The sequence below is a fragment of the Amblyomma mixtum genome, chromosome 8, assembly GCF_055824585.1.
Source record: "Amblyomma mixtum isolate Tamu chromosome 8, ASM5582458v1, whole genome shotgun sequence".
NCBI classification, from domain to species: domain Eukaryota; kingdom Metazoa; phylum Arthropoda; class Arachnida; order Ixodida; family Ixodidae; genus Amblyomma; species Amblyomma mixtum.
In genome coordinates this window covers 62393215-62413957 of record NC_143019.1, presented here as the reverse complement: position 1 = coordinate 62413957, position 20743 = coordinate 62393215, and the positions used below count along the sequence as shown (strand labels likewise).

At 47.9% G+C, this 20743-nt stretch overlaps 1 protein-coding gene across 2 annotated transcripts in view; it reads left to right on the top strand.

Annotated features, from left to right (window-relative positions):
• The window catches only part of Cph (BCL11 transcription factor chronophage), a 542370-nt gene that overhangs the window by 91368 nt on the left and 430259 nt on the right, over positions 1-20743 (top strand). The window contains exon 2 of one of the 2 annotated variants that reach the window (XM_089558314.1): positions 17924-17989. The exons of the other annotated variant lie outside the window; for it this stretch is intronic. Within the exon in view, the coding sequence (XP_089414440.1) occupies positions 17924-17989 (66 nt within the window). The remainder of the gene's footprint in view (positions 1-17923; positions 17990-20743) is intronic. 2 annotated transcript variants of the gene reach the window in all.

Here is a 20743-nt window from a genome sequence, read left to right as displayed (position 1 = left end):
TATTTTCAATTAACCACCCAGTGATTCACTATTGGGATCCATGGACCAACGCTTCTGTAATGACTTGCTCACTTCGATATTGCCCGTTCTTCGCCACACTGACAACAAACGCGACGATTTTTGCACTGCATTCATACGCTCCTTCATCCGTCACCCATTTGTTGATACATTCTGTTGATGAATTCTTAGCTCGCTCGCTCGCTCGCTCGCTCGCTCACTCACTCACTCACTCGCTCGCTCGCTCACTCACTCACTCACTCACTCACTCACTCACTCACTCACTCACTCACTCACTCACTCACTCACTCACTCACGCACTCTCACTCACTCACTCACTCGCTCTCTCACTCACTCTCTCACTCACTCACTCACTCACTCACTCAAACCTAACTTGCGTTCTGAAAGAAAACCTGTGAAAATCAGCCGAATTTTCAAAAATAAAAACATTCAAGTTTAACGCCTAAGAATAAAAAAAGCACCGCTTGCCCATCTCCACTTTTTCCCGCACACGGTCTGCATGCAATCCAACTCCATCTCGAGGGAGCGCGAGGGTCTGCACACATCGCATCGTCGTAACTTCCGAGCAGTTCTCGAGAAAGGTCACTTCGAACGCAGGAGATGTCTGATTGTTTGCAAGCTGAATAATTATCCTAAATATCAGCAGTCCAAACTGGTGAGGGCTTTTTCTTATTTTTTAATGCCTTGTAAGGATAGCTTCGAAGGAAGGGAAATGCTACACGGTTGTGAACCGTTTCTCAGAAAGAGCAAGTGTAACGGAATAATAACCCTCTATACAAGTCAGACAGAAGTGCGAAGCTGGACAAAATCTCACGAGACAAAAAGAAAGCCCAAAAAGGATGCCTTTGACAGCTGAGGGAAGGCTATACGACAGTATTTAGATACTAAGTTCAGTCTCCGCAGATCTGCTTTGTCATGTTTTCACCTTTTGTATTCGCTTCGCGGAACTGTATTCACGGGAGGCATACAGCGGGAGCGTGGTGCAAAGTGCAGTGTGTTGCCTCCCTTCTTCTTTCCCTCCCCCTTTTTCCGTATACGAGGGCAGAAAAGAAGACCGGCCAACCATGCAGGCGTGATTTCAATGAGCCAAAGAGCGTCGAGGGGCTCGAAGGTAAGGAGAGGTTTGGGAGCGGAGGGTAGGGAAAGGGGTTCCCCACACGAGGAAGAAGGGATCATCCCAAAAGCAGGCTGCAATTTGGGGATGCGCGAATGACTGAGAGAGAGAGGGTAGGGGAAACAGGGACGCCGATCGGCGCCAAGCGGGATCGCGGGATTCCTCTCTCTTCCTTTCCCCGTTCTTCCCTCTCGCTTTATCTGCGGTGCCCGCGTTAACGGCCAGGTGTCATTAAAGGCTGGGGCCGCGATTAGGGGATGCAACGGCCGGCACCGGGCCACGACAGGCCAACGCCGTCGCTTGCAACCCGTTGGCTTCTGGAGGGGCATTAGGGCTTTTGTAGAGGTTTGCGGGAGAGGGGGAGTTGCCTATGGCTCGTCGTTTTCGTCGCTGTGGCCCGGTCAGCTGCGGGGCGGGTGCAAGAGCTTTCTGGGGATCGCGTTAGGTGCGTACGTGTCTGTGACAGGCGAAGGGCTACGCACGTTACGTGCGTTCGTTTTTAATGGCGGTGAAAAATTTTCGAGACATCAGCGCGGCGTATTTTTGGGATCGGCTGTTTTTGTCGTTACCATATTTGAGGCGGGTCTTCAATCCTGTGTGGCTTGGTCTACATCCTCCCGTTTTGTCAGGAGTCTCGGAACACGCACCTAACGCGTTTCGGGAGGTGAAGCGCCCCGCGGTTACTTGCAAGCCTAATGGCAATTACTTCAAACACACAGTGGTCTGAAGTAATTGCCATGCGTGTGAGTTTGGAGCCTTCTTTCAGAGGAGGTTGCGGAAAACTGGGCGGGGCGACGCAGAGGAGGTCAACAGAGGAGTTTGGTGGGCCTGGAAACGCGAGCAGCGTGCATTGAATGTGCTGGTTATTTTCGTTGCTTGTGGTGTGGCAAATGGCTGACTTGAGCTGTGTTTAATGCGGGAAGCACCGCTCCGTGGAAAGCTGCAGTGCCCACCGGACAAACGAAAAGCTGCCGCATTCACGTTGTTCTACCGTTAGCTCAATTCAGCCGAATTTATATCAAAATAATCTTTAGCGCTCACTTAAAATAGATTATCAAGGTCCATAGATTTCTTGACATAGCCATATTGGAGCCTAGCCCAAAAGAACTCAGTGTAACTTACTCTCGGCTGTCTCTTGCGAGATAATGAGGTCAATGAACTTGAGAAGGCTCAACGCCCAGAGTTCGCTTCTTTGCCGCTGACCACTCGGTCAGAGTGCCCAGGCGACACACTCTTCTTTGATATGATAACTGAAAAATGAAATTCTCGATTTTGCCCTCACTGCTTATGTTGCGCATGTCTTTGTCGTCTTCGAACGCGTAGCCTCACAGCTTTCCGCCGTTCTGATTCAGGCCAAAATCTTTTTGGACTGCTCCGACTACGCCGAAACTATTAGATGATTCAGACGCATTGCAAGAGTGGAATCTAGAGAGGATAAAAAGGAAACACTTCAATTCAAAATCCGCAAAACCTGTATTTAACTGTGGAATTAGGGAGGCTGGTAGAAAGGTTGTTCAATTCAACATTCGCGGATTGCGAATTTAACTACATCCTTGCTGATTCCTGCCATTTTGCTGCTTGACATTTTGATGCGCACAGCCAATGATATTTGTTGCGCCGCATTCTGGTTTCGACAGGTAGATGGATAAATATTTTAAAATGATCTTTTTCAAAACAGCGGTGACAGTGTGATTATTGCTTCTTACAGCAAACTTTGCAACATGGTTAAGGGCAAATCAGATTTTATTTTATCTCAACTCGTATTGTACAATCTCCTCCTCCAATATTTTAACCAGTTGTTACTTATTTTTCTTGCTCACAAATGAATGGCGCCTCATGTATTCTTACACAACGGAGTTAGCATTATCTCTTCAATTCGCTCCTCTTCTGGGCGCTCCAGTCAGGCACGCAGCCAAGAATTTCTTTTCAGGAAGGGCCCAAGGTTCGTTCTTGTACCGAGGCTGGGTGAGGTAGGCGTGCACGCCAAACAGGAGCACTGCCAAAGGAATATTAGTAGGAGGGAGGGGGGCAGGGGGACTGGGGGAGGGGGGGGGGAGCTGGAAGGACTTTAAAACTGTATTGTAAAGCTTTAAACTATGTTTTCGTCCATCGTTTCCCAGTCCTACATTCCGCCACAGTAGCCGTAAACATGCTCCACATCTTCTAACGGTTGTTTATTCAAATCTCGTGGACGAGGCTTAGCCCCTCTTGTCAGCGCCACAGCCACGAACAAGAAGGCAAAGAATGCCCACCGCACCGGCGACGACGTACGACAACGACAGCGACGCGGGCGACACGTACGACCGCATTTCCAGAGGCGCCCTCAACACAGCGCAGGAGACAGCAGCACCAGCAGCAGCAGCCGCGAAGGATCTCGGGGGCAAGTTTCCATCCCCTCTGCGTGTCCTCCACCGAAGCCGGGAGCAGCGACTGCAAGCAGCGGCACATCATCTCTCCGTTCAGGTCGCCCGCTGAGTCGCCCTTATACGCTCCTCGCTTTTCGCTCAGCCAGCGCCGGTTTCGTTCCAGTAATGCACGCCGCCGCTGCTGCCAGCGCAGCGGAAGGACTGCCAAAGACACCTCCCCTTCTTCGTCTCGCTTGTGTACGCGGCGACCTTCCGCGGGCCTTTCTTCTCTTCCAGCGGTCGGTTCCATACCAATCCATCGGAGACTACGCTCGGCCAAGTGACGTTCGACTGGTCATCAATCTTGTCGCCGAGGGGAGAGACACCGGCAGAACGCGGCAAAAAGGCAACGCTACCGAAGGGAGAGGGTTCGAGAGGCAGCAGCCGTGCGTACAGTGGCTGCAGCGTCGCTTCTCGCCGACCGCGACGGACTGGAGGCTGCTGCTCGGTCCCAACGCCAAGAAGAAGAAGAGCGGATGGGGAGCCTTGCAGGGATCGCAGTGAGAGAGGGCTCTTAGGAAGTTCGTGTACGTGCAAGAAAGAGACACCGCAGGAGGAGGAAAGCAAGGAGGAACGGCTCGTCCGCGAGCGGGCTGTTGATGAGTCCGCTCTTTTTTCTTTTGACCGACAGCTCAGGCGGCGGTCACCTGTTCTGGCCTGGCGGCGTCGGCGGAGGGGGCCGTGCGGTGGTTGACTGTTCCTTCGCTCTGGCTTTCGCTACTCCGGCCTTTGACCCCTCTGGGCGGCCGCCGCGTGACCTCTTGACCCTTTCATCTTTGCGGACATCCGCAACTTCTCTTTCTGGCTTTGTTCTGGCCCTCTCGTTTTGAAACCGTTGCTTTTCTGCAGGCTTGTTTATAAAGTACGGTACTTATCAAAAGTAATCTTATGGCAAGATACCTGTCATTAGCACTGTAGCTTATCGATAGGGTGCGTTTGTTTCCAACTGATGCCGGCAGGAAGCTAAACCGTTGACCCCGAAAATCCGGGGTTGGTTTCTCACGAGATCATTTTTCTATAGATGTACAGGCCCTAATCAGTTATGCCTTGTCATTGGACGGGTGTTAGGACGAAGCGTTGGTAATAAGGTGAAATAATGCGGCGGAACGATGCGGAAGTAACTAACGTCATCATGTGCCCTTATTTGTCACGTCAAATCTTTGTGGCTACCAGTAAACCGAAGATCATTTTACCACTTGCAATTGCCAGGACGACGTTAGATCCCATGGGAAATGAAAACTGGCGAATGGCACTAGATGTAGAAGTTTGGTTGGTTTGGTTTGGTTTATGGGGTTTAACGTCCCAAAGCGACTGAGGCTATGAGGGACGCTGTAGTGAAGGACTCCGGCAATTTCGACCACCTGGGGTTCTTTAACGTGCACTGACATCGCACAGTACACGGGCCTCTAGAATTTCGCCTCCATAGAAATTCCACCGCCGCGGCCGGGATCGAACCCGCGTCTTTCGGGTCAGCAGTCGAGCGCCATAACCACTGAGCCACCGCGGCGGCAGATGTGGAAGGGATGGCAGTCCAATGCATTCTCAACAGCTTCAAGTGGTCGAAATTAATCTGTAAACCTCCGCTGTGCGGCGGCTGTCATGGTGCATGGGCACACAGCTTTTTTTGGGGACTTTATGCCCCGCGTACCATACCATAACAGTCCATCACCTTACGGCGACCTTGGTGGGGCGCGCTGAAAATGACCGTGGCTTTGTTCTTCCTTGTTCTTCCCCTTATTCAGATATCGATGGGAATGATTCAGCTGTTATTATCTATGGATGGTTTATGGGGGCTTAACTTCCCAAAGCGACCGAGGCTATGAAGGACGCCGTTGTGAAGGGCTCCGAAAATTTCGACCACCTCGGGTTCTTTAGACATCGCACAGTACACGGGCCTCTAGAATTCAACCTCCATCGAAATTCGACCGCCTCAGACGGGATTGAACCCGCCTCTTTCGGGTCAGTAGTCAAGCGCCATAACCACTGAGCAACCGCGACGGCCGTTATCACCTATATCTATGTACTTGTGTAGTTCATTATCTAAGGCAAACCGGCTTCTATTTCATAACATCATAGCTTTTCCTTTCACATCTTATAGGCATCCATTGAACTTAATTAGGGCACGCGCTTCGTAGGTACATTATTAGTCCATCAGGCGTGCATATCTGTATTGGGCCACTTGGCCGCTACAGCGGATCCCTCCTTCCTGCCGTCATGGCGTCAGTGAGCAAGCATCGACAACGATGACGTCACGAGCTTGAGCGTTGCACTCTTGCGCAACAGTTCCGCGCATTTTATGACCTATGTGGGTTTTTCCAGGTCCGTAACAACGATATCGTAAACGGGGTTGCTGGAGGTGGTGTTCTCGTTGTGAAATTTCGCGATTACCACGTATAGCGCGTGCACGAAAAAGGTTGGTTCTTATTTGCTGTTGCTGTTGTTACAATAGCAAAGAAATTTTGTTGTCAGAGGTGGCTACGTTAGCGCAACTGTAAATTTCTCACTTTTCGCTCTAACCAGCAGTACAATCCGTTTTATTTATTCTCGAATAAAGTTTTCACTTTTCCACTCGGTGTATACTTCTCGGATAACAGCGCAATCCTTTTTCGTCTGTCGGAAACTTCAGCGTTTCGAGAGAGAACGTCTGGATCTTGCGTTTGGATCTTGCGTTTCTTGGGTACGAAACATGACGACCACTGCTTCTGCGTCACATGCAAGGCTGGCAGTGGCGTATGTGCTCAGCCCCCGAGTGCCGGACGTCCGCGCTCCCTGAGGGTGGAGGTGGGAAAGAAAACAAACAAAAAAAAAGAAATGGGGGGGGGGGGTGAGAGTCGAGCAAGGACAACGCAGCCGATATATAGAGCGGTATGTCGAGGGAGAGGAGGGTAGAACAGCGGACTGCTGGTGGTGGTGAAGCCATCCGGTCGCGGGGCCAAAAACAATGGCCGGAAAAAAACAAAGCAGAAAGAAAGCGTCGCCCACAACACCGTGACACCGACGCCCTGCTCTGCTCACAGTTTGGAGCTAGCCGGTAAGGCCCACCTCCTCCTCATTCCCGCTCCCTCCTCACCCGTAACCCCGACCGATGCCGTCGTGACGCCTTCGTGACGTCACTCACACGCCTGCTATGCTCAGGCATCGGGTAAATTAGAGCAGTTCTCTGCATCGGACATTTACACGGTGTGAGCTGACTAGTGGCTCCGCTTGGATGCCTGTGTAGAGAGGAGGTTAGTGGTACGCATACGCTGAAATCGGAAGCTAGCGGTTTTCGCGAATTTCCAGGCGCAAAGAATAAACCATGATTTTCCGGCCAGAGGCACTAACCATTTAATTGGTTGGTTTGGTTGGTTTATGGGGTTTAACTTCCTAAAGCGACTAAGGCTATGAGAGACGCCATAGTGAAGGGCTCCGGAAATTTCTACCACCTGGGGTTCTTTAACGTGCACTGACATCGCACAGTACACGGGCCTCTAGAATTTCTCCTCCAAAGAAATTCAACCGCCGCGGCCGGGATCGAACCCACGTCTTTCGGGTCAGCAGCCGAGCACCATAGCCACTGAGCCACCGCGGCTCAGTGGTTATGGGTTGCCATGCAATTGGGTTGCCATGCATGCGTACTTTCACACATGTGATTTTCACGTAGGCACTGACAGAGCCGTTTGGTTTAATCACAAACCAGCAAATCACTTACTTGCGCAAAGGAGTGATCAAACGCACAGGAAAAAAAGCAAGATTTAAACCTCGTTCTGTTCAGGAAAGCCTGCTCGTTTCACTGCACCTATGACTGTAAAAAGTGGCAGCGTACACCACCTTCGGACTTCGTATTTTCGTGTTGTGGGAGAACAGTGCACAGTCTAGGTGGGCGATTTTAGCGTCATTTTAGCGAAAGAACAAAAAAAAAAGGTCACCGGGTCTTACGGGCTGTAGAAAACAAGTACTCACAGACACTAACCGACCTGTATCGAAGACTGAAGTCGACCGTATGGCGCTCCGCAACATTTGACGTGTGGCGTTCGTTCGTTGACAAAAAAGAAAATCTCGAACAAGAACCAACAAGGCAGAAAGAGGCCGCGTCGCTAGGACCGCCGCACGTGTTCGTGTCGGAGATAAGCAAACAATCGGACCGACTTCTTCTTTTCTTTTCTTTTCTCTTCTCTTCTCTTCTCTCTCTCTTTCTGTCTTTATTTTATCACTGTGTTTCCATCTTGAATCGGCGTTCTCTCCTCTGCCACCCGAGCCTGCACCTGCAGTCGTTCGCTAAGAACGCGACGTATTTAACGATCGGGACTGTCTATGCAAACTAGAGGGGTATAAAGACAAGTCCGCAGTTACAGAAGCCGAGAGCAAGGGTTCGCGGAGAGCGCTGAGGGAATGTAAAGCCAAAAGATAACAAAAAGAGACGTCAACTTGGCGACATCGCGCGGCGGGACATTCTTGAACGACTTATATGAAAACGTCTCACTTGCTGTTCTTTAGTATAGTAGGCTCCCCACAACCTCCCTCCGTTCTCTGAACCTTACACGGGTAGAGACGTGCGAGAAATATATGCCTTTTAGCTTCTTTGTTTCTCGATCTTCCGCAACACCTTTTGTCTTTTCTTCGAGTTCGCTTTCTGTCTGGGTCATCTCAAGGTCAAGGTCGGGCTTATCTCGTGCTGGGAAAAGCACGGCTGAGAAAGTTTGTATTGCTTACCGTCCTCACTGATGTGGGCAGTCCGAATAGCAATCCGAGTGGAATGTTTTCTGTCGTTGGTGCGTCACAAATGAGCGAGGTGGTTATAATCATTTCATTTCCTTGCTTTCCAGCCTTGCTTTCTTTTTTTATTTATTCCTTTGCTTTGCCTCTGTGTCTCAAACAGTCTTTTTTCACTTTCTCTGACGCACATAAAGCCGCCGAGGTAAACTGCTTTGACTACACATAATGCATGTCAGCACTGTGCGCAAAGCTGCTCATTATCCTCATAGTGTGAACTATTTTCAATACACACGGAGTGATTCGTTAATTCAATTGCCCGCGGGAGCTGTGGGTTGTTTATCTATTATTTTTCTAATTGAACGTCCACAGCGTACTTGGAATGCGTTGCAATAAATGAACACATATGCGGCCATTAATAGACTTCATTAATCGCACATCTCTGTTCACGCGGTTTAAATATGTAGCGGCATTTCTTCTCGACAGCATTAAAATCTTGAGTACGTGTATGTGAAATAATTGCACGATATGGCGGGGACTACGTCAGAGGCGAAAATTTCAGCGTTCACCTGCTGAGCATTGAGTGCTTCAATTATAAGATCCATCCTTAGAAAGGATGCGCTGGCGAACGACGGACAAGGAGAAGAAGCGTACTTGTGTCCACTTATTGTCCTTGTTCTTCATCCTGCGAGCGCTGCCTTTCTGAGAATGATAAATACCAACCACATTCCAGATTCACCCGAACAAGTACTTAAGAGAGAGAGAAAGGAATTTTAATGAGGGAAAGGTGGAGAGGTCGGCCGGTGGTAACATGGCCCTGGCCTGCTTAAGAGACAGCCCATAGACAGTGAATATACCGATTATGAAGTGGCTCAAGTTTTTTACAGTCAGTAGACAGTCAACACAATGTTTTGAATTCAGCGGACAGTTCAGAGACGGTCCTGAAAAACATTTTAGCAGTACACAGACTGTCCATAAACTATCTACAAACAGGGTGGAGCGTCTAAAGAAATGTTTGCAAGGGATGCGAACCAGGGAACGGCCTTTCCCAAAAACGTGTAGTATCAGTGATCATATGGCAATAGGTTGGTCTTTGACTCGCCAGAAAGGCGAGTGTTGGAGAGGCTGTGCAGCTTGACCTCCGGCTACACATCCCACCCTAAGGCCAAGGAATATCATGGGAATTTCTATGGTTTCTCGCTTCATGTCTGCAGATAGATCAAGTTCGTGATTAGTATAGCATAGCTCCCTATGTCAAGTCGACGCAAGCTCGAAGGATGGTTGTACTTAAACTCGGAGACCAAATCGAGCAACAGAGGAGCAGACTCAGAGGAGACGGGGGGGGGGGGGGGGGGGGGGGGGGTTCAGAGGCCGCTCTTCGGCGGCGGGAGGACTCCGGGGTCGACCGGCTCCTGAGCGACAGTCTGGCGGTCGACGCCGGCGTCGTCGGCGAGGTCGCCTCCGCGCGAACCCTGGGAGAGTCAGTCGCCCGGTCGAGGGCCAGAAGGGGGCGGGGGGGACAGCTGAAAGATTTACGGGTCGCACGGCCGGCAACTCTCCGCTTTTAGCAACGAACCCACCGCTGCCCCGAGCGCGGTGAGCGTGCGAAGAAGAGCTGCGCGCGACCCTTCTTCGTTCCGCACGGAGAAAACTTGGAGCGACGCGCACGCGTGACTTGGCACTTTTTCTTTCTTTTTTTATTCGGTGACTGGCGTATGTCTTGGCAGTAGTCACGTTACACCGTGGAAGCTGCCCCATGACCCGTAACTGCGTTATGTGTGCTACCGGACGTATATGACAAGCGCCTTGTCACATGTAGTAAGATAGATTAAGGTCTTTACGGTAAAACAGAATGACTTCAAAGATAAGGTTAGCTTAGCAGGAGGCGGCAGGGTCAAGTGGCCACATGAGATTAGGATATTCTCTTGGATATTCTGGCTTCAGCTGGCTTAGGACAGAACTGTATGGAAGATGCCTTTTGTCCTGGAGAGTAGAAAGAGACTGATAGAGTTGATGTGTCATATCAGCGTGACGCGGAGGTTGTAAGCGCGCGTTTCAGTGAAGGTGTCTTGAAACCAAGAGAAGATTGTAACCTTGTTTGTTTTGCAGAATTTGGCAGACTAATATCCTACTGCTTCCGACAGCAATTGAGAAGCGCCGTGTAGATAGCAGTATCGTTCGTACTAGCTTGTCTGTGCGAAGACTTGCGCGGACTCGATCAAGCAAAGATTTATCCTGAGTTCCTTGATGCCCATTCCAGATGATAATTCGTTAATGGTCCAAGGACAGCTTGTTCAAAGAGCGCCATTGCACAAGATAATTTTATGTACGCGAGGTAGGGTCAAAGACCCAGTTTACGAGCACTTCGCTCATAGAGCACGTTAGTATAGAACCGCTAGTATAGACAGTTTTAGCAGCTTCCTGCTAAAACTGTCGCCTGCTGATGTATGCGAGGGCCCTCGGCACTCTCAAGCAGTGAGAAACTGCTTTTTCGCTGAGGTGCCCCCCAACCTAGAGTTGGAAAATAAACATTGAATTGAATTGAATTGAATTAATCTGCTCACTCCTTTCGGACACGATGTGCATGGATGAAGGATTTTCCCTCTCCCGCATAAATGATAAGGCCTCTTAATATGAGTGGAAAAAACAGCGCGAAAGGGACGGAAGACAAAGATGAAGGAAACCACACGGACGAGCGCTGACTCACAACTAAATTTTTTATTCAGAAAAAACAGACATTTATAGTTAAAAAGTCATATGACCTGACGTCACTCGCGCACATGCCCTGAAAACAACAGTCTAAGAACTATATCATCAGTCAAGATTAAAACCTTACAACGCGATTTCAGAACACTGTGATTAACCGAAAAAACACGAGACAGCCAGAAAACAAAAAACAAAGGCACTAAAAAACAAAACAGAAATCACGTGTTGTCAAGAAAAGCGACCTCTTTATCGACCATCAATAAGGAAGGCTGACTGACGCATTCATCCCGTCTTTTCCGAATATGATATGCCTCAATGAGCTCCCTTGTCGTCTTATCTCTATGGCGGAATAAAATACGTGTGTGCGCGACTAAAGGTCTGCATTCTTTCTTATTTTCAATCTTGCAAGCTTTGCAGTGCTCTTTTAGATGCGAATAGTTTGAATCTGATAGTGAACGAAGATGCTCCCTAAGTCGAATATTTATACATCGGCCGGTCTGTCCTATATATACTTTTTTACATGAAAGAGGAAGTTCATACACAACTGAACATGCGCACTCTACACACCTTGATCTATGGGAAACCAAACAACGAAATGGGCTGATTCTTGATATATTGTCATGGCGGTTCCCTATCATGCGACAAAGCCCCCCCAACTTGTGTGGCGCAGAAAACATATCAAGAATCAGCCCATTTCGTTGTTTGGTTTCCCATAGATCAAGGTGTGTAGAGTGCGCATGTTCAGTTGTGTATGACCTTCCTCTTTCATGTAAAAAAGTATATATAGGACAGACCGGCCGATGTATAAATATTCGACTTAGGGAGCATCTTCGTTCACTATCAGATTCAAACTATTCGCATCTAAAAGAGCACTGCAAAGCTTGCAAGATTGAAAATAAGAAAGAATGCAGACCTTTAGTCGCGCACACACGTATTTTATTCCGCCATAGAGATAAGACGACAAGGGAGCTCATTGAGGCATATCATATTCGGAAAAGACGGGATGAATGCGTCAGTCAGCCTTCCTTATTGATGGTCGATAAAGAGGTCGCTTTTCTTGACAACACGTGATTTCTGTTTTGTTTTTTAGTGCCTTTGTTTTTTGTTTTCTGGCTGTCTCGTGTTTTTTCGGTTAATCACAGTGTTCTGAAATCGCGTTGTAAGGTTTTAATCTTGACTGATGATATAGTTCTTAGACTGTTGTTTTCAGGGCATGTGCGCGAGTGACGTCAGGCCATGTGACTTTTTAACTATAAATGTCTGTTTTTTCTGAATAAAAAATTTAGTTGTGAGTCAGCGCTCGTCCGTGTGGTTTCCTTCATCTTTGTCTTCCGTCCCTTTCGCGCTGTTTTTTCCACCCAAAATGAACGTATACCAACTCGCCCAACTTTCCATTCTCTTAATATGACGTGACGGTGTTTAACACCGTTGAATTTAATGCACTATAGGCGGGTATAGATTATGAAGTATGGTCTCATCGCGGCCACAGATATCACAGGCAGGGTTGTCAGCCATGTCGATTACAGTAGAGAAGTGGTTTGTGAATGCGACGCCAAGCCACAGGCGACACAGCAAAGTTGCCTCACGTCGTGGTAGGCCGGATGGAAGCAATAACTTCGGGTCAGGATCCAGAGATAATAGACGCCGGTTCGAAAACTGACCGGAAGTCCACAAGGCAAGCGTGATCTCTCGCGCCAGTGTTCGAAGCCTACCCGCTGCTTCGGTTCTCGAGATGGGGATGGACACAAAATCGCCCTCGTGGTGAGCAGTTCGCGCGGCCTCGTCCGCGCGGTTGTTGCCTGCGATGCCGCTGCGTCCCGGCAGCCATTGGTTGATAATATTGTGCCCTTTATTGATGGCGATGTGATGTATCTTTCAGATTTCCGCGACCAGTGTTCATGGGACCCATGACGAAGAGCAGATTGTAAGGCTTAGAGGGCTGCGTTTGAATCAGTGAAAACAGACCATAGCTTGGGTGTTTCTTCAATAATATGTTCAATGACGACGCGAATAGCAGTAAGTTGTGCACCGGTCGATGAAGTCTGATTGGATGTTTTCGCTTTCTTTGCTATGGTACTTACGGGGACGATCCCGGAGCCCGAGGAACTGGAGGTATGTCACTCAGCCATCGATGTATACGTGCAGTCGGTGATCGTGTTTTTCATGCAAATATTCAAGAGTGCTCTGTTTTAATGCTGCTGGCGATAAAGCAGCCTTCTTTTTCATACCTCGTATGAAAAGAAGCACACCAGATTTGTACAGGCTCCATAATTGAGAGGACAGTCTAGAGGCTGGTGTAAATTGGGATGGTAGGTTTACACATAATCAAGCCGCGATAGCACTCTCTCTTCAAGCTGCTGAGCCAACTTGATGCTGTTTCTAGAGCTCATGGGCGGAACCAACCTTGACAGTGGCTGTGCTCTTTCACTGTCTGAGGCTTCATAAGCTCTCTCGTCCGACCACAGAGAGTCTAAATTTATTTCACCGCTTACAAACTTCAGAAAGAGAATGACAAGACGAAAACGCCTCCTCTAATCACGGGGAGCTCTCTCGTTCGGCTGTCTTTTTTTTTTTTTTACCGTTCCTTCTGTCTTTCTGCGCCGCCAGACATTATCCAATAGACACCCTCTGACGGTTCGACAGCTCGTCATCGCTGCCAGACGCTCGCACATCAATCGGGAATCATTGAACGCTCAGCGTGTCACCGTCAGCGAGCGGCGATTGCAGATTGATCGAAGACTTTTGTCGGCTTCCCCCTCTTGGCGCGCAGAACGCATGCTAGCACGCAAACCCACACTCACGCACACACACGTCGCGCACTTAGTTGAGCCACCGCTGAATTGGATGGGCGCTGCGCTTATTCAACGTGTACGCAGTTTGTGTTTAGTTATTTGCATAACTTCCTGGTTTCTTCTTTCACTAGTATCTATTCATGCAAATCGCGTAGGGTAGGCTTTGCTGCAACTGAACGTGTTTTGGGTGTTTTACGATTTCTCTTTTATGAAGGAGGCGCAGCAATTCAAAAAGCTAAGCTAAGCAAGCAAAATACACACAAATGAACAGGAAAGACGCTCAAATACATGAATACAACCCAGACACAGTCTTGCATATTGTCTTCCTCTCTGTTGTGGAGCTGTTAATTGCAAATTTATTCACTTAACAATTGAACGCTGAGCGTGCAGAATTATTCTTCAGAGTCAAATTTCGTTCGTTTAGATGCGTCGTTTTAACGCCATCAAACTTTTCCCACGAACTTACCAGTCGAACGCGTGATTCCAGTTAAGCGACTTATGCTGTGTTTTCCGCAGCATGCACGTTCGAAACAAGGCTAGCGAAAAAATAGAATGACATGCAAGAGCAAGAAGTAGACGCTGGTAGCGAGGCGCAACAAAGACAAGTGAGGCGTCTCTCTCGTGGTGTCAGTGTGTGACCCTCTCTGGCGGAGACGTGTTCATCGTCTCAGGGTCGTGTAGAAGTTCGTTTAGCGAGGTTTTTAATTACGTCGCCGCCGGGAGGGAGAGGAGCGGAGGAGGAAGGCACGGCAATCTTCATCGCCCTCTGTCGGCGAAGTTCTTTCGGCGCGTAAAGCGTTCGTACTGGAAGCTTTCCTGGCAAGGCTCCGTCGGCTCCTACGGTTTTATTTTCAGTGGTACATGCAAGCTGGTCGCGATGCCGCAATAAAATTGCATTTGTAAGAGAGGAGGATATCGGTGAAGGGTGAAGGAGATATTGCTTGGATTGTTCGGGCGTTGATTTTAAACGACTTTATTTGAATGCGTTACGAAGAATGGAAACGTAAGCAGTCGGTGTCTCGACTTGTTCGCCTCTGCTCTTGTTCCGGCATTCTTGCGTCATTTTATTTTATGTCGTGAGTGCAATCACATCAGTGGTTCTTCGCCGTGTTCCTGTTTGGTTTCAGTGTGGTTTCAGCAAATTTAAAGCCCTTGTCCACTTTTTATAATTACGTTTCCTTGTACTTTGTGTGCACTACTGGCCTCCGCAGTTATTCGGAATTTCACTGTATCAAGGCAGTCTCTATTTGACTCGCCATATAGCGCAACTGATAGAACGGGACCTAACGTTATGTGCACATATGCCGGCAGGATGCCGGTTAGAGATTCGCTCTTTAAACGTGAAATTCAAATTTGATCAACAACAGAAATGTGCGAGTTATCACTTCGCATATCCCTAAGAAAGTAACAAGATTACGAACGACCTGCTGCAATTAAATGATGAGCAACAACCACAGGGCAGTGGTGCTTTCCGATTAGACTAAAGTGATGCAAAGGGGTACGATAAAAAGAATCCAAATACTGCAGCACAGCCGGAACACAGGTTGAGACAAGGCGGGCGGAAAAACATGGTGGGGCTGGCGGAAGCCAGAGCTCAACATGAGAGTGAGCTCATTCATTCATTCATTTGTTTATTTTTGTTTAATTCTTATTTTTACGAACCATTATCAATTTGTATCTATAGATTTGTGCCGGCAGAATAAAGGTGTAATAAGGCGCCTACGTTCCTATGTACTTTGGAGCTATGAATCATCAGCAAATCAATCGTTCTATCTGTCTTTAGTTTTGTTTAGACACTCATTCACTTGGTCACTCACTCATTACACTATCACTCAACCACATATTCACTCATGACCTCACGCTAATTCAGTCATTCACTCACCCATCAGCTCTAACTAATTCAATCACTTACTCAACCACTCTGCCAACCAACGACTTACTCATTAACCAACTCACTACCCCACTTACTCGCCCTAGTTAATCTAATTCACCACTGAAACATTCCCTACCATCCTCACCCACTCACTCACACAGAATAAAGGTGTAATATGGCGCCTACGTTCCTATATACCCAGGTGCTATGAATCATCAGCAAATCAATCGTCGCATCTGTCAGTAATTTTGTTTAGACACGGATTCACTTGGTCATTCACTCACTTATGACACTATCACTCATACACCTTACTCAACCACATATTCACTCATGACCTCACTCTAATTCAGTCATTCACTCACCCATCAGCTCTTATTAACTAATTCAATCACTTACCCAATCACTCTACCAACCATCGACGCACTCGTTAACCAACTCACTACCCCACTTACTCGCCCAATTAATCTAATTCACCAATGACCCCTTCCTACCATCCTTATTCACTCACTTACTCGTTCACTCACTCGTTCACTCGTTCGCTCGCTCGCTCGCTCACTCACTCACTCACTCACTCACTCACTCACTCGCTCACTCACTCACTCACTCACTCACTCACTCACTCACTCGCTCGCTCGCTCGCTCACTCACTCCTCACTCACTCACTCACTCACTCACTCACTCACTCACTCACTCGTTCACTCACTCACTCACTCACTCACTCACTCACTCACTCCCTCGCTCGCTCCACGTTACCTCAATCGCTGTCTGCAAGCCCTGCTCGTGGCACACTCCGTAGCACTGACTGCTCTCGGGGACGCCTATCCCATGCGTGTCTTTGTACCAACCTGACCAGGTGCGCTTGCTTGTTCGGCCGTGTCGGTGTGCGCGTGCCAGTATGTGCGTGCGTCTGTCTGTGCTCGTGCGTATTTGTGAGACACACACGTGCGGTCCCCGTATCGCGTGGTTTCTCCCGACGCGCGGCCCTTTCCGAGCGCCGCTGCCACGGCGGTCTTCTCGTTGACAGGACACGCAAATGAGGCATTGTTCTTTGACCAAACCTCGCTGTTCTCCCGCGGTTTCGCGAGACCTCGCCTCGTAACACGCGGGGCACGCGCGAAAAAGAAATAAATCAATAACAAAACAGAAAGCCTAACTTTCGCAACGCCGTATTGCTCTCTCCGTTCAGTTCAGTCCTTGCGTTTCGCGCTCTGCGTATAGTACTCTTTTATTTTTGGTTTCATTGTGATGTGCTGTTATTTTGTCGTGGTGTTGCTTCATTTTCTTGCAGAACTACCTGAACAGGTAACACTTGCGATTGTAAAAGAAATTGCATGTCGCGAATATGAAAGCACGCGTTCGTCTCTTGGTCTGAGGAAGCTATAGAGGCTTCAACCGTGATGTTTTTGATTTAGAAGAGAAGCGCTAAAGAACAAAAGAGGTGTGCCGCGAATATCGAAATTACACATCAGATACACTGAGAATGAGGCCCTGAAAGTGGCGGAGATTCAAAAGCGCTAAATGGTGTGGCAGGCTCACTCGTATGGAAACACCGTGCCAGTGTTTAATCGAGCATGTGCAGTCATATCGCCGACGGGCTATTTTTATTCTTTGTAAATACTGTGATATTAAAAGGCAAGGCCATGCCAGGTGGGCACAACCTGTACAAAGCACAAAAAGAGAAAAAAGTACATAAGGTCAGGTGTCACGAACAACAAAGCACATTCAAAAATAGTACGAGGCGACCACAGCATATAACACTTAGGTAAAGTGAACCGATCATTATAAATATTAGTAGTCAGAGAGTGACCAAGTAATGCAGATGTGACTCAAACAATAAAAAAGAATGCTGTGCTCAGCACACGGCTCTTGGTGCCTCTTTCGCGTGAGCTCTTGTGCGGAAAAGACTAATCCTTTCCTTAGACTTTTCCTTAGGTAAAAAAATATAGATACTTATCAATCTTCCTTCCATTTACCCGCTATTAACTTCCAAAGGCTTCGACGGCCATGGTTAGCGGGGCTAATCATCGATCGTAAGCCACGAGTGGTTTTACAACTCATACCCATGTCACCACCACCATGCCGAAGATCACTGCTTTAGGCGTGAGGCATTCAAATGAACCTCCTCTCTCTCTTTCATGATCCTACGTGAATTCCGCACGAAACGATGAGCACAGAAAGTGTCCAGCTATTTGGCTTCCCAACCCAGAAAACTTACTTTCGTACCGCTAGTGTAGCTAGTAGTAAGTCTGCTGGCTGGTAAAACGAACAGAGCTTTAACATCTAGCATGACGCTTAACGCCTGTCGTTTTCTCTCCCACTGCAGGTAAGCCAGATCATCCTACCCGCTTTGGATTACCGGCTTTCGTCGACGCATCTCCTTGGCGGTCAAGTAAGACATTCAGTAGTGCTGCTTCGGCTAGGCTATGGTCTGGGTTAGGACGTGTTTAGTCCTTTAACCTTTATTTTATTAACTAGTGCTTTAGACCACTACAGCTATTGAATATAACCAACTCGCCTAAGGTTGTGTTCACCGTATTACGGCCTCAATATATGAAGCGCATCTAAGCCACAGCTACGGGCTACTGGTGCTACTAGGGTGTTAGCGCCATATAGTTTTGCGCACAACACTCCCGGCAACTTTTGAACGATGTGCGTCATCTTGATATTGGTTTACTGAGTACGAAGTAGTAAGATATGTATTTGGAACTTTTCTACTCGTTAACTTTTAAGTATGTTTATTTCAGTATGAAGTACAAAGTATTAATGCACCAAATATGAACCACGAAGCACAATTTTTTTTTTCACTTTGTTATTTGCGACATCACTTAGTAATCATTGTTTCCGGCATGCAAATTTGTTTCGTGTACCATTACGCCTTTGTTTAGATTTTTTTTCGCCCGTGTTGGCAGGCATTGGTTTGGGAGTGGTGGCTTGGCTTGAGCTTTATTTTTTTTTAGCTGTGATACTGTTTCCTGCGCGAAGTTCGCTTCAACGTCTTCAAGAACGCCGAAGAAACCGCTGCTAGGAGGCGATACGCCTGTCCTTCGAACGTATCACCGCGATAACGTTTTTATTATTGTTGTTATTATTATTGGCACGGATATGTTTCCCCTCGACACAAAGAATTTGCGCGGGGAGATCTTGAAATGCGGCTTCAGTTCCTTTCCAGCCACGGTGTTTTTCATCTCTTCTCCACTGAACGAAGTATAACATGTAGTAATATCCAGTGACAATAATAACTAACTTTACAGGATCCTGCGGCACATTTTAATAGAATGGCGTACACAGAAGCACGTTGTGCATTAAAAGCATTCCGGGCGCTTAGGGGAGCAAGCTGACGAAAATAACGCCAGACAAGTTGGTCCGGCTGAAGCGATGGCGAAGCATAGAGCGGGATTGGGAACCGACTCGGGTGCCTAATCCGGTGGCACCATTATACATCGCGTTAAGAAGCAAAAGGTACGACAGCAGCGAAGACTGCGTTGCATAACCATATACGGCGCTCACAGGTGGGCAGAGTCGGCGGACAAGGAAAAAGAAATAATGAAAAGAAGAGACGAATGCATTGTCCAGCTTCCCTGATGGGATGGGGCTTTTGGGGAGGGGATTGTCGAGCGAGTGCCATGCGAGGGGTGAGGGTTCGCGAGGTTGGTAAGAAAATAAAAAAGGAGAAAAAATTGCCACTACCTTCTATGCATGGCCGTCAGGAAGCTTTTGGAGGCAGAGCCTTCTATATCACAGCGTCTTCGGTCATTTGACGCTTTTGTCGGAGTACGGAACATTTTTTTTTTTTCAACCCAGACTTGAGCGTTCGGTATTTCTGTTTTTATTTTATTGTCGACAGTTCAATAGAAAGCAGCATCAGGTCTATATGAGCTTGGAGCTCCGATGACTCTTTGAGAGCATGGAGACTATAGTGGTCGGTCTCACGGAGACCTCGTTAATTTTTTTGTATTTATTTCTCGCGTCGACTTGTTTTATGCTTCATTTTTTTTTTCATTTTCTCTCTTTTAATTTTAGTACGCGGCTGGGGGTAATTTACACCTTGAATGCGCGCATTTCTTCTCTTCCTGTCTTATTATTTTTCGTCCCTCGGACTCGGATGCCGAGCTTGGCTATTGTTGGCTAGTGCGCTCGCTTGGGTTAAATCTCGTCTTCTCTCCTTTCTTTGAGTTCGTCATCTACTTGTTTTACAACGTGCATATTTCTCTTTGCTGCCACCGCATTCGTAATGCTCCTTTCTTTTTATTGCTTCTGTTTTGCAGAGCAGAATAAAAGAGGGCGAGGAGGGAGGTTACGTTGTGGAATTCTGCCGGCGCGAACTAAATAACAGAAATACAAAAAAAAACGAACTCATCTAACAGCTCACTGGATTCATACCGGCCCATGGCCGGGTGTATTATGTATTCGCCAGATTCCTCGAACTGGAGGCACGCCGTATGAATAGAGGGCCATCAATTGTTCCTCCAGGCACAGATGCCGGCGTACGTAGTTCATCGCGAGAGTGAGAGGTGTGCCCTTTTGTAGGGGTTCATGTGCGCTTTTCGACTCTCCGACTCCCCTCGCTATACACTGCCTGGGATGAAGTGTTCACAGCTTTCATTCTTCTTGCATGCCCTTCTTCATTGCTGTCTGCCTCTTTCTTTTTTTGTTGCACCTACCAAGCGCCTTTATGCTATTCGAAGCAGGTGCTCGAAAGGTACTAATGACTCAATTCGTTGCCGCGTAAGCATCCAAGCCAAGTCGTTGGCAAGATCCCCGGCGTGTTTTCAGGTGCTAATGCTATACTGCTTCTGGAACGGCCGCCCTGCGAAGAGCTTTTGGCTCAGGGTTTCCGATTACAAGGGAATGAGTATAGTTTGTGATGCAGATGTCACTGGGATCGTCTGCAGGCTGCGGTTTTCTGCCTGCCCTAATCGGAATACCTGAAACGGAATTTATTTCTTCCTGTTTCTTTCCTCGTGTGAGTTTCTAAATTTCGCATCGTAGCCGTTTACGTGAAAGCTCTGAGGTCGTCCGTGAACTATTCTCTGTAACCTCGGCCTCATTGATTTGCCGGTTATATTCGTCTCGTGTATCATATCTTTTGCGTAACGTCCACTTTTGTATAGGCTTTGTTTGTATACACTCGACAATAGAAGTA